General features: G+C 37.6%; 1 protein-coding gene across 1 annotated transcript in view; it reads left to right on the top strand.

The window, feature by feature from the left end:
* gbe1b (glucan (1,4-alpha-), branching enzyme 1b) overlaps positions 1-13,531 on the top strand; it is a 99,082-nt gene that overhangs the window by 76,257 nt on the left and 9,294 nt on the right. The window contains exon 15 of the mRNA XM_068317731.1: positions 6,803-6,920. Within this exon, the coding sequence (XP_068173832.1) occupies positions 6,803-6,920 (118 nt within the window). The remainder of the gene's footprint in view (positions 1-6,802; positions 6,921-13,531) is intronic.

Raw genomic sequence — 13,531 nt, 5'->3', positions numbered from 1 at the left:
ATAACCCCCTAATCGCTTAATATCATGCATTACTGTAAGCTTGTTTGATGTGGTATAATTATACGTTATGCCTCATCTTTCCTCTCTACCTCTATGGGCTAAAATTTGGCCACAACACTAATAGCCTCACTACAATGTCTGTAACACCATTTTTGAGGGTTTATTTTCATTTAGACAGAACCACATCTTTTCCTCCTAGAGCTTCTTTTGATGTTTAAGGAGAGACCTCAGACACTGGGTGGGTTGAGAGGAAACTCGAATAAATGTGAGGGCAAAGCTCTGGCTGTCATTATACAGAGAAGCAGTAAACACATAAAGGCAAACAGGCTGTGTGTGTGAGAAAGGTAAATGCATCGTGCGTATGTGGAGATGCAGATCCTCCGATGGGAATGTTTGCAGGGGATCCAATTAGGGGAGAAGACAGATGAAAGTGCCACTCAGAGGCAGAGGAGGTAAACAAGACAAGCTCAAAGAGTCCAAATGTGCTTTTTCATTTCACTCAGCTGTCATATTCTTTAACTTTCTTCTGTGTGAGAGGGTCAGGGACGTCACCAACAAGCTCCACACCACTGCTTTATCTGTAATTAACATTTGAAAGCGGCTGACCATGCTGTTCACCACGGAAAATGGCTCTAACACATGGTGTTATTTTCCTTTGGCACTGCGGCAAGTGGCATATTATAGCCGAAGGTGTCCCTCTCCAGCAAAAGAAAAAAAACATTAATCTACCTGTTGTAACCTTTTGTCGCACACTGGATGACTGCTTGTTGGTCTAGATGGATCTTCAAATGCTTCCTCTGTTTACTTTCTAAAAAAAAAAGAAGTGAAAAACTTTTCAAGTTACTTTTGACGATTCAACGGAATAAAACAAGCATTAGAGGACTGTTTGAAAAAGCATCCAGTTCTGCGTGACATTTTAATTGTGTTGCTGAAGTATATATAGAAACTCGGAGAAAAGTAAGTTATGATATAACATGAAAATAACCCATACCTGACGTGCTAATATTTTTACAGCTTAATTATTGTGAGGGGTTTCCAGAAATTTTGTAAAACTGAAAGTTTGCTGTTGTAACTTTAGAGTGGAAAAAAAAATTGTTCATCTCTCAGTTCCAGTCCTTAGTGAGATACACATTGAATGTTTGGCCTCTTCGTATTTTTAGGAAACTTGTCTTTTGCTTCCAATTTTCCCCTTTTGAGTATGGACACCCCCCCCCCCCCTTCCGCGAGGAATGAGAGATATTGAAACAAATCACCTCTCTGGAAATGCTGGCTATTAAAATGCAGTCAACGTCAGCTTTTCGACAAGCACTCAAACCATCAGTGTTTCTCTCTTTCTCTCGGTCTCTCGCTCACTCTCTCTCTCTGAGGCGTGTGGTGGACACATTCCTCAGGAGCAGAGCTTTATCTGGCTGGTTAGAGTATTTGAAATCTCAGTTGTATCCTCTCATGAAAGCTGCACCTGTCAGGGTAGATTGGTCTTTGATTTACACTTTGCCAATACTCGGTTGAGATTGTGTCAGGTCATCATTCTCCTTTTCTATCTGAGCCCTTCTTGGAACCCTATTTAGAATAATTTAGCAGAAGGTACAGTGATACTAATATTTAGATAACAAATACGCACAATTGTAGGTTGCAATATAGTAATTTTTGCTGATATTGTCTCAAATATACGACTTTTGTTTTTTTACTTTTGTTTGTTTTGCAGTGCTTTGAGATGCATCAAAATGGTTCGCATTAACGAAACTGCATTATTTTCTCTGTGGGTTACACGTCTAACAGATATCATTCGCAAACTTCGCCATCATCAATCCACGAGCTCACATCATGTTGACAAGTTGAGACAAGGAGATGCTGCATTTAATTCATGCACTTAATTTAAAAAAACAAAACAATTTCTTTGTAACATGTAATCTTAGCCAACAACTCTCTCATATGCAGAAACATTATACTCAGCAATGCAGTGTGTTTTTTTGGAATCTGGGATGTTGCCAGCGCAGCAGTAATTATCTAACAGCAGTTAGATAATAACTGTTTACAGATACATTGCACTTTACCATTAACAGGTAAACAATGTATTGCAGTATACCACAAACTTAATGTCATTAACCACACGCCAAAGCCCCCGTATTTAACATGTTTAAAAAAAACAAACAGTCCATCTGTATTGTACACATTTCATTCTGAGAGGGAACAACAACACAACCCACACTCTCTAAAGGTCTCCTATTCCCCCAGCTGTTTAGCATATTCTGAGTTGTTTCATTCATTCATTCATTCATTCATTCATTCATTCATTCATTCATTCATTCATTCATTCATTCATTCACCGAACCATGTTTCTAAAGTAAAATTATGAAAACAGAGTCTTCCCAATAAGAACTGAAACTAGTTATAGAAAAAGTCAAATACACTTACAGAAATGTTGAACTATTCCAATAGTTTGTAATAAAAAATATCTCAGGTAAGTGCATTTGGTTAAAGTCAATCTGTAATTAATAATTTTGTAATGACTATTTATACAGTGATTTATTTTCCCTACTGACAATAAGTTCAGCAGTACAGCGAGGGGGCACTGAGACTGTATTTAGATAATTGTAGTTAATAGATATGAGAATTGTATATATAATGATAATTATGTAAATGATAGCATGCTCATCTTATGTTTTATAATCTTGATTACAAATAACAGTGGGACTCCTTGTAGATAGATACAAAACCAAAAAATGTTTGTGATCGCACTCTCCCACATCCACCCCTTTTCCAAGTTGTTTGAAACTTGGGAAAGGGGTGAATGGGGAGAAGGGGTGCAATTATTTCATTGTGGATATGTCATAAATCATGGCAAAACATCACATTGTGTTGTTTGGGAATCTGGGTTGTTACATCGCGCTTCAAAGCGGTGATGTATTGTAATAGTCAGCGTTCGTGTGTTCGTCCGTTCAGCTGTTCGTTCATCCGTCCGTCCATTCGTCCGTTAGTTAGTTCACCACATATCTTCACGACCGTTGCAGATAGAAAAATGAAACAAAAAGTACATTACTCGGGCAGCAAAGGGGATGAAAGTGAGATGATGACCTTGACCTTGAGAAAACTAGGTCAAAGCAAATTTCAACTTCTGTACACTCAGGAACCGGATAAGATAGAAAGACGGGGGAGGCCAGTGTCAGTAAGACCATAGATCAAAGCTAGTGCTTTAATCTACCTGTGCACAAGCTTTGATCTATTGTCCTACTGATACTGACCTTCTCCATATCCACTAGTCTATGCACTAGTCAGGTACTACTTTCAGGGTACCCTGACCTACCCTGAAAGTAGATCAGGGTAATTCGCAGGATGTTGCAGTCTCTGACTGCCTTGTTAAATCCTGTCTGGGTGTCCCTTAACTCGTAGCAATAAAGCAACTCAGCTGAGTCCAAAAAACAATGAGATGAAACCATTTGTTGCCCTGTCATTTATAAAAAATGTTGGACATCCTTTTAATCTAAAATCTTACCTTAATTATTTGAACTTTTTATCAGCTGATGCTAGCTTGACCAATTCCTACTGAATTCACTTCAATTTTGAAAAATCCAATATCCGCTATTAGAATGTTTAAAAGCCTTGCTCCATCCTTCAGATGTTCACACATGCAGTGCTTGGCTCTTGCTAATCACTGCCAAGGTGCAATTTCTTTCATAAAGTTGATGGAGAAACAAAGGTGTGTTTTGGACTGCAATCGCGGTCATAGCCAGATTGTTTTCAATTCATCAATGATTCTTTCACCAAGTTTTGGAGTGTCGTATTTTCTTTCTACTCATTGGACCAAATTGATTGTTTTTAAATCTTTCCCTTTATGCTCAAGGGCTTTATTGATTTTAATAATTTACAGCTGAACTGCAGTTGCTTGTGGCAGTCATCTATTGCCACTTACAAAGAACTAATCACTCAAACCTTACAAAAACCAATCTGTGCCTGAGCAGTTTGGTGGGAACTCTGAATTACTGGAACCATACCTCATTTCTAGCGCCCTCTGTGTAACAAACATGTGCACATAAAGTACGCCTGCAGTCAGTCACTTGGAATGCAGAGCAAAGTCTAAACAATGCAAAGAGGAGGTGTTACTAGCAATAGGAATTTCAATGTAGCCACATATGAACTCTGAGAATTTCTTATTCTACGTTTTCATTGTTCGCGTTACGAGGTATAACTTTTGAGATTGCATTTGACTTCACTTTTTCCACCACCATTATAAAATAGTTCAACGTTCTTATGATAAATATTGTTAAACCATCCCTGAATGAGTTTGTTCTGTCAATAAAACACCAGCAAGGACTGATAGAACAAATGATGTGTGGAGGAGGGGATTTTCCCAACACCAGAAATTGCAAAAAGCAGCAGTTCTTTTTAATCACCACTATCAAAGCAGACAATATGCGGCAAAAGCAGAATTTCCCCAACTCGGGGGCAGAATGAGGCAATGTTTGAAGATCACACACTAGAATATTGCCCTTGGGAAGTTAAGGTGATTATTCAGCCAGCCAATTAGAGTGAATGTCTGCTCTACTGTCCTGGCGATTGTTACAGCGCTGCTCCTGTCCCTGCGAGTGTAAATAATGTGATGCACAAGTGTTTCAAGAAATTTACATGCACATTCGGAGATATTTGTAGTCTACTTCACATTTCTGACTGGCCAGCAAGGTTTATATTTGCCTGGAGAGAAGTTTTTACATTCTAATATATGTATGTTGTGTATACAATATGTAGATTCATGTCAGAGTGTACTTTCTCGGATTTAAAATCCTTCTCCAGTCTTTTTTTTTTCTGGTAGCAGTAACATTGGGGATCAAGTCAAGCAATTTAATAATGGATTGGAGGTTTTCTTAGAGTCCACCTGATAAATTCAGTTTGGACACTTTTGGAGCTCTTAATGATTTAGGTATCACGTTACTCATCTCCATTTATCCCTGCTGAGGGTTGTGATTCTTCATTTAATCCATTTGATTCCACACATTTGTGATATATGCTAAAATATAAACACTATTACCATACTTCAGTCAATGTCTGGATTCCTCTTCAAGAGCACACATTTCATTAGGTTGCGGTTACCTTATTATCGAAGCTACCATCCATCAGCTCCTCAGTGTCTGAGCATCTTTTTTTAGAATCACAGCAGAGATGGTGCCAAACACACACAAACTATACATGATCAAAAGAAGTTGCGGATTTGTTTGACTGTTAAGTATTTCAGAGCAGTGACTGGCCGCCAGATCCTTATCTCCCCATCTATATATTTGAATAAGCTCTCTTGAAATCCTCACGCTGCCACATTTTTTAACTCCACCCACTACCTGTCAATCAAGTGCCCAACCAATCACGGTGTGTCTGGCAGAAGGAATCACGTGAACACACGTTTTCTTGTGTACAGTTTAGGCCGGCGTCTACTCGGAAGTTCAGGCCGCTAGCCAAGTTAGTTCTGGTCTTCACATTTGTCCATCTCTCTCACTTATGGATCCGTTTTGGCTTTGTCAAACATAACGGTTTATATTCTTTCATTGTGACGAACGTCACGTTCTTGTGTGAAGAACCCCGATGCTTTATTCAACTGAACTCACAAAGCCGTTTTCTACCCGAATGGCCGGACCGTAATGCCGAAGCGGCCTTCGTCTTTGCATTCATCCGTCCCACACACGGAGCCGTTATGGCTTTGTCGGACAAAGTGGTTTATTTTCTTGTGACAGTGAAAGAAAAAAAGAAAACAAACTAAGTCTGATATTATTGTTTCATCGTGGAAATTCCACAGGTCTCTGTCTCTGAGCTAGTTGTTCTATAACTGAATTTGTTTTTGAAACTTTTTGATTTTTCTTACTATTTCCTTTTTGACAATGAACATCTGATGAAGAAACTTAAATAGCAAAGTATAAAACAATCTCACACTTGACCAATAGACACTATTTTCTACGCACGGTATTGATGTGCTGAGCAATGGCAGGTTTCAAACGGTGTCTTTGCCATACACCTACATTTGTGTATTACATACTTAGGTGACCACAGTTAACATTTATCCTCACAAAACTTCAATCGATAATGTTTATTTTTTTGCAGAAGGAAAATGTGTCATTTCCTCTCTTTTTTCTTCCTTTTAGTTTATTTGCATTTAATGTTAAGTATAATTTAAGTATAATTTGTTGCTGGCTTGATGGGTTACACAACTCACAGAAGTCTGCTACCGTTAAAAGGGTTTGTTGAGGTTTTTCCCTGTGGTTACCACAAACAAACCTGGTATGCACATCCAATTTAAGATCAAACACACTTCATTAATATACTTGGGTCGGAAAGAAGAGATATTTCTGTCAGCTCATGTTTCTTGAAACCCATGTAGGATTTTCCTGTTTTCTTTGTATTGCTTTGTGCAAGAACAAATGTAAAACAAAACAAAAAAACATCTATGCAAGACACCCACTTTATATCTGTGTAGTTGTCACTCACTTAGATCATCTCGGGTTAAATACTGTATTTATGCAGTGAATTGGGAAAATTAAAGAGGCAGACTGGATGGTTGAGCCATAGATATCACTTTTGTATTCATGTTCATTTCAGGCTGTGTTCTCCTTGTCTGTTAGGGCTCCATACTGTCACTTTGAAACACTGCGAATAGAAGATGAATGCTGATAGATGTGAAGATTTCAATGAATATAAACCAGCATAGCACTTACTAAACCAAGTCCACACGGCAAAAGCCCTGGTGATAAAGCCTTCTCTTGTGCTATGTCTTGTATCCCCTAATCTCTCCTATTGCTATTGCCTTAACCTCAGGTTTTGTCAGATACAAAATCAAACTGGATTCAGATGAGACTCTGTATGGTGGTCATGGAAGACTGGACCACAGCACAGAGTTCTTCACAGAACCCCAGCCTTTCAACGGCCGCCCCAACTCCATGCAGGTAAATATTTATTTTTACACATCATAGGTCATCTTTTGTTGAACGTCATGTAGTCCCAAATATGAAGAGCACTCCAGTTATGAGTCCAGGGCCATTATAGCTGAGCCCATTCTCAATAAACAACTTTTGAAATAGCCTGAGCTGTATCACCATCCCACTTTGCATACCATTTCCAAAAAGTAAGAGTACTCAAAAATATCAGCATGCATACCAAATGATGTTTGAGTGTGCTGTCGATAGATGCTATTGTCCCACTGTGAAGTTTAAATACGTAATGGAGGAGATGCTCATGGTTTGAAAACGTCAAAAACGCCTGTGACTGGTGATACGATTTTTTTTAAATTCAGAAAACAGAAAATGAAAGATCTCTGTGGAAAACATTTTTTCTATTTCTTGGCTGTGTCTAAGTACCCATAACAAACATCCGTTTCTTCAGTACCAATAAACATACTACACATATTTGTCTTAGTATAGCTTTTAGGACCCAACAGGCTCTCACATCGGTGTCTCACAACTATTGATTCCAGGTAGAGACATTTGTGAATATATTCATGACTTATTATTGGGTGACACCCTTCTCTGTCTGATGAAGGAACTGCCAAAGCATGTCACTGTTTTTTTAGGTTTTGTTTTGTTTTGTTTTTATTCATTCATGATCTCCGTATCCCAAAGCAGAGTTTGCAGTGAGAACGCCCTTTAGAGCCAGTCGAATGATGTTTAAGTGGGTTACTGGGGAGGATTGTCTGTTCTTGTAGAAAGCCACCATCTCCCTGATGTGGACCTCTCAAGTTGACCACTGCTGCATGATTTATTATCTTTCTCATTAATATCATCAGCGTGAATGCAGAATACATGTGGGAATGATGAAATGTGACTGCATTCAATAAAGATGCAATCTGCCTATCAGGGGTTGGTGTTTATTTGTACTTTCTTCATGTTAGGCTCTGTTTGTGAATATCATATTTGACTTCTTTAACATTTTGCAACCGCTCAGGCTAGGAGTTATCCCAGAGCCATTGCATGTTGTGTGAATCTGAAATCTACAGAGCTTTCAGATTCTCTGGCAAACAATGTGCATTATTCATGCTGGTAGAACTTACCTTTTCATGTGAACGCCTCTTAAACTCCATCACAGATAGGGGAGAAATAGTGGGGAGAGCAAACTACTGGGTTTCCATCACAGATACTGCTTCAGGCTGATAGCATGAACTAAGTTGGTCCTTGAAATAGAAAGAAATGCTGATATGCATTTTAAGCTAAATGCTCGAGGATCCCTCTTTTTTTCCCCTGTTTTTCTTTTTCTTGATTAAAATGCTGAAAGGCAATAAGATGTTTATGAATAAGGTCAGAAATGAATTAGTCAGGATCAGCACTGATATCAGCACTCCGACTGTAACTCTTGATTGCATCTAATGTTAATCCCATTAATGTGTGAGGACAGTTCTGGCTGTGAAATGGTCTGCACAGTTGTCCTTCTTGTTACTCTGTGTTTATTCAGCTTGCTTGATAATAATAATAAGTCAGCACTCTTAAGCTATTTCAGTTAATACCAGCATTGACACAGCACCTAGTGAGGTGTTTGTTTGCCTGAACTCAACTTGAACCTCTTCAGATCAATACTTGTGTTACAGTTTATGGATATAGGATGTTACTCTGTATAAAGAGTAGTATGCAGCACTCCTGAGGCTCAAAGATGTGTTTGGCAAAGCTCACACCTCTATTTGGATTATTAATTCAACATTATTTAACCCCACTTAAAAAGCCTCTTCCTCTTTCATGCAGTGAGTGATTCTCCATCATAATAACTTAAGTTTCATCACTTAAGGACTCAAATTCATTATTCTCTTAAATCTTTTCTAGCCCTTATTCATTCAAACACCACTGTTTCTCCCACATCCCTTGTGGATAAAATCTGAACTTTAGTTAACAAGTAATTTGTTAATGTTGGCACCATCATGATTTAATGGGGAATGAAAGCGAGAGAGAGGAGCAGGGCTGTTATGGAGGGAGAGGGCAAGGTGTGAACTTTTTGAAACATACTGCATCACTTTTTTTTTAGGCTTGCCTGTAGCGATTGCACTGTGAGACTGTAGTCTTGCATGAAAATGCTATTTCTCCTCCTACTCCTCCTCACACCTACCTGGTTTTGACATGAATAATCAGACAAGTACCTCTGTGGGGGCTGCTAAAGGTGCCCACAACATCCATGGGTTTTTTTTTCCCCACAACTGTTGCTTTAAAAGTTGGCACTAACTTCTTCAGGCTGGTTTTTAATGGGCTTATCACTTTTCCGGCTTCCTCATTACCGGGTGATAATAAACTCTCACATCCCCCATGAATGCATCACTCAGACTGAGAGTGCATATAATTGGACAAAGCCAGCAGATTCCAGAGCATCCCAGTGACTCAGGAGGCTGTGGTTAGCATCATTTGAGTGTAATGCCTTATGTTTACAAATCTGGACCTGGACCAGTGTCATAAGTCTTCTTCAGCCATGTCTTTTTCTCCATTTTAAAAAGAGAAGGGCAGCATGCCCTCACTTCTGTGAAGCAAACATTAGGACTAAAAGAAGCTGCCGGTCATGACACAGATGGCAGATTATTACATTAAAATATGTATACAGTGCTGCATTTTCTACACAAGTCAACACACCATCTCTGTGTTTTTGACATCCCGCTTCATAGCGGTGATCTCATGTAATTTTAAGCGTTTGTGTGTTTGTCCGTTAGTCCGTCCTTCCATCCGTTAGTCCACCAAATATCTTGGCAAGTGTTGCAGATAGAAAGATGAAACAAAAAGCACATTACTCGGGCGGCAAAGGGTGTCGTGGGATGTTGCATTGGTTCTTGTTAAGCTTGTGCTAATTTCCCCATTCAAATTCTAAATAGCAAACATATGAAATAGAGAATTGATGACTTTGATTAAGCTTTTTCTGCAAGACATCAACTATGTAAATAGATATGCTAAAAAAGTTTTTAACAAAGGTACATTTCTTTCTAGAAATGAACCTGCTGTTGTTAAATTGATAGGAATTAAATAGTTAAAAACACATTGACGGGTGTCACACACTGACAATCAAATAAGTGTTCATAACGTTGATGTTGAAGTGCTGTGTGCCTACTTGTGTGTCAGCACCATTGAAAGCAATAATTCATACTCGGTGGTACAGAAATTTTGTTCTGTTAATTACTGTATATTATTATGTTAGTGGTTGTAGGTAAGTGGTATTTCAGGGCCAAAAATTTTATTACTTTCCTAAGTGTAATGAAATCCATATGAGTTACAAATCATAATTTTTCAGGTTGTGGCAAAAAACAACGGAATCTAATTTTATCAACAACCAATAAACAGGCCACTGATTTCCAAAGTTGTTAATTGTTGAGGACAATATTTATCATGTAATTTTCCATATAATGTGCTTCTAACATCTTAAAATACCAACAACTTTAATTTGCCATTTTTTTCTGTTATGTTTTCATACAAATCAAAACAGTTTGCAGAGCATCAAACACAGGAGTTGTTAGAGCTCAGATGTCAGAAAAATAAAGATTGTCAGAGCAACCAATGGAAAGAATTAACAGACAAAACCTCACTTAATGAAATACTGATTTATATCAGCCTTATAAATTATAACCGGTATTTCAAATGCAGATCTATTAACACTGGCACATAATCACACAATCACTGGAGTCAAAGTCACCATTCATACTATACATGTCTCACTTCCAAAGTTTATGTTTGATAATTTTTTAACTTTAATTAATTAAGCAAATAAACAGATTTAACTGCATCTGTTAGGTAATGCGAACATACAGTGTGAGTTGAGAAGGAGTGGAAAGAATCCAGATTTTAGAATTTATAGTTTCAATGCAGCTCTCTATATGTATACTGTACATAGTACAAGTCCTAACAGGCATGAATGTACATGCATGTACTTACACTAACCTGACTCCATGACTTGGTTTAAGATTAGATGACAATAAATAAACATGCAAACAGCACAATTCCAAACCCCAGTACAGTAGACTTTTTTTTAATGTAAAATTAATTTGTATTGAAGAGCACATATTTACATCCCGCCTCAGAGCGGTGCTGTATTGTAATTGTCAGTGTTTGTGTGTTCATTTGTCCGTCTGTTTGTATGTCCAAATATTTTCGCAACCGTTGCAGATAGAAAGACGAAACAAGGAGCATATTATTCAGGCTGCAAAGGAGATGAAAATGAGATGATGACCATGACCTTGAGAAAACTAGGTCAAGGTCAAATTTAAACTTTTGTATACTCAGGAACCGGATAAAATTAAAAGACACGGGAGAAGGTCAGTGAAAGACCATAGATCAAAGCTAGTGCTTTGATCAATGACAGTTGGTCAGAGCACTAGCTTTGATCTTTGACCTATGCAACTAGGTCAGGGTAAAATTTTGAATTCAGGGATGTCGCAGGATGTTGCAGTCTGTGACTGCATTGGTTCTAGTTAATATTGTTATAATTTTGACATTTGTCTACACGCGGAAATATTTCATGTGTTTGATGTTACAGTCCTTTTTCTAAGGAGTCTGTTTGTGATAACAGGAGACTCTGTGCTTGGGTTCAGTACTTTTTTGCCCTGGTAATTTGAAGAGAGTGAATGTATCAACAACTATGAAGCCATGGAGTTGCATGAAAAGGAGGAGCAAGCATTCTTTTTATGCATACAAAACATGTTGCAGCTATGCCTTCATCTGAGTGAACTGACAGATTGATGTACTCAACAGAGCATTAAATGAAAATTTCACAAATCAAGAGGTAGGACCGCTGTTATTGAACAATCACACTTTCTTCATTTAGCAGATTTAAATTGTCTGGAACCTCAATCTCCCAAGTGAGAAAATCTATTTTATCGTAACCATCCCCCCAGATTTTTTACTTTTAAAGTTATGTTTGACTGTCATAATCACACAGATAAAATACTAAGAAACACTTACAAACAATTAGCCACTTCAAAACCATTTGCTAAATTATCAAATAGAATGTCTGTTTTGAAGATATCAAAATGAAATGCAGAAGTAATGTAAGTGAGGGTTCAGGAAAATTAACAAAATACACAGTTGCATCAAAAACAAGTGAGACTTGATGTTGAAGTCTGAATAATCCAACTAATGCAGTGACAGCATGTTTAGGACCTGCTTCACATATTTTTGTACACATGTACGTACTGTACATTACAACTGATTCCCTGTCCTTTGTCTGCCATAGAAAGATGTACTGTACACAGAGAAAAATACATAGTAAATCAAAGGTTTTGGTAAAAACACATTTCCCTTCTAAATTAATATTAGTGTTAATCCTAAAAACAGAGGGCCGCATCATGATCTTGCTGTTGTTAACTGAATAAAGTATTTTTTTCTCAATAATATTTGTGGGGTAATATCTTTTTGTTGATCACAATTATAGTCAGCACTTGAGGGAAATTATTTAAAATCTGGTCATTATTCCAAGTAGCTATGTTGACACAATATTCAATAAATTATTTTGCATAAACTAAGAGAAATGTTTCAGAAATTGAGTAAATAACTCATAAAACCAATGATGGAAAGAATGATGGCCAAAGTTTAAAAAATAAAAATAAAAACAAGACCAAAGTTGCTAAGAGAAGCAGATGTTATCATTTAATTGAGTTCTGACTCCGTTAGCCATTCAAGTCAGATTTGTGTTTTTGTTGGAGTCATATTTTTTGTCAGCCTAAAGTACAACCTGCATGTACCAAAGAACTTAAAGGGAATTTATCAATGTAAAGTGAATAATGGAGCCAAGTAGAGGCATGTCTGGAGACTTTAAGTGCAGTATAGTCAGGCGGTGTTCTTATCAGGAGACAGCGACGCAGTGGATAATATATTCCTGTGAAGCTTTACGTCAGTTCTTCATCAGTGCATTTGAACATTGATCAGATTGAGTACCACCCTGAAGGCTGGACTTGATGTAGAAGGTCCAAATTGTCAAATGAATGTGAAGGTAATAATAGTGCATCCATGAGACAAATTACGGCCCAATTTTCTCCCTAACCCTGTACATTTACTTGAACAAATCAACACAAGACATTAATGATGAAAAGATGTTGAACAGTTTAAGGTTATTTATGACCCATCTTTTCATTACCATGCAGCTTGTGCCTTAAATTTTATAATCTTAGTACAGTAAGTCTCGTCGAAGCACGACATACAGCCTCAGCTTATACATTTTTTATGGATCCTTCTCATGGCTGGAGGCATCATTTCTTTTAAATCAACTGTCCATCCATTCATCTTTCCATTCATCTGTCTGTCCCGTACTCGTCAGCGTGATATCTCAAGAGCGCCTTGTGAAAATCCTTTCATATGAATGTCTTGCACCTAAGGATGAATTGATAAGAATTTGTCAGAGATCACTGTGACCTTGCGAAATAGGTTTTCCACCCATAACTCAAGAATTTCACGAATTAAATTTGTGATATAATTTCATAGAAATAGTTTAGGATGATTTAGTGATGTCCTCTTATATCTAAAATATCAATTTATTTGTGGCATTGTAAAGTCCTGCTAAAAACAACTCTTTTTTTTTGCTATTATTTAAAACCATAACACAAAAAATGAAT

The sequence above is a fragment of the Antennarius striatus genome, chromosome 6 (assembly GCF_040054535.1).
Source record: "Antennarius striatus isolate MH-2024 chromosome 6, ASM4005453v1, whole genome shotgun sequence".
In the NCBI taxonomy this organism is placed as follows: domain Eukaryota; kingdom Metazoa; phylum Chordata; class Actinopteri; order Lophiiformes; family Antennariidae; genus Antennarius; species Antennarius striatus.
The sequence above is the reverse complement of the archived record's forward strand: the minus strand, read 5'-3'. Positions and strand labels throughout refer to the sequence as shown.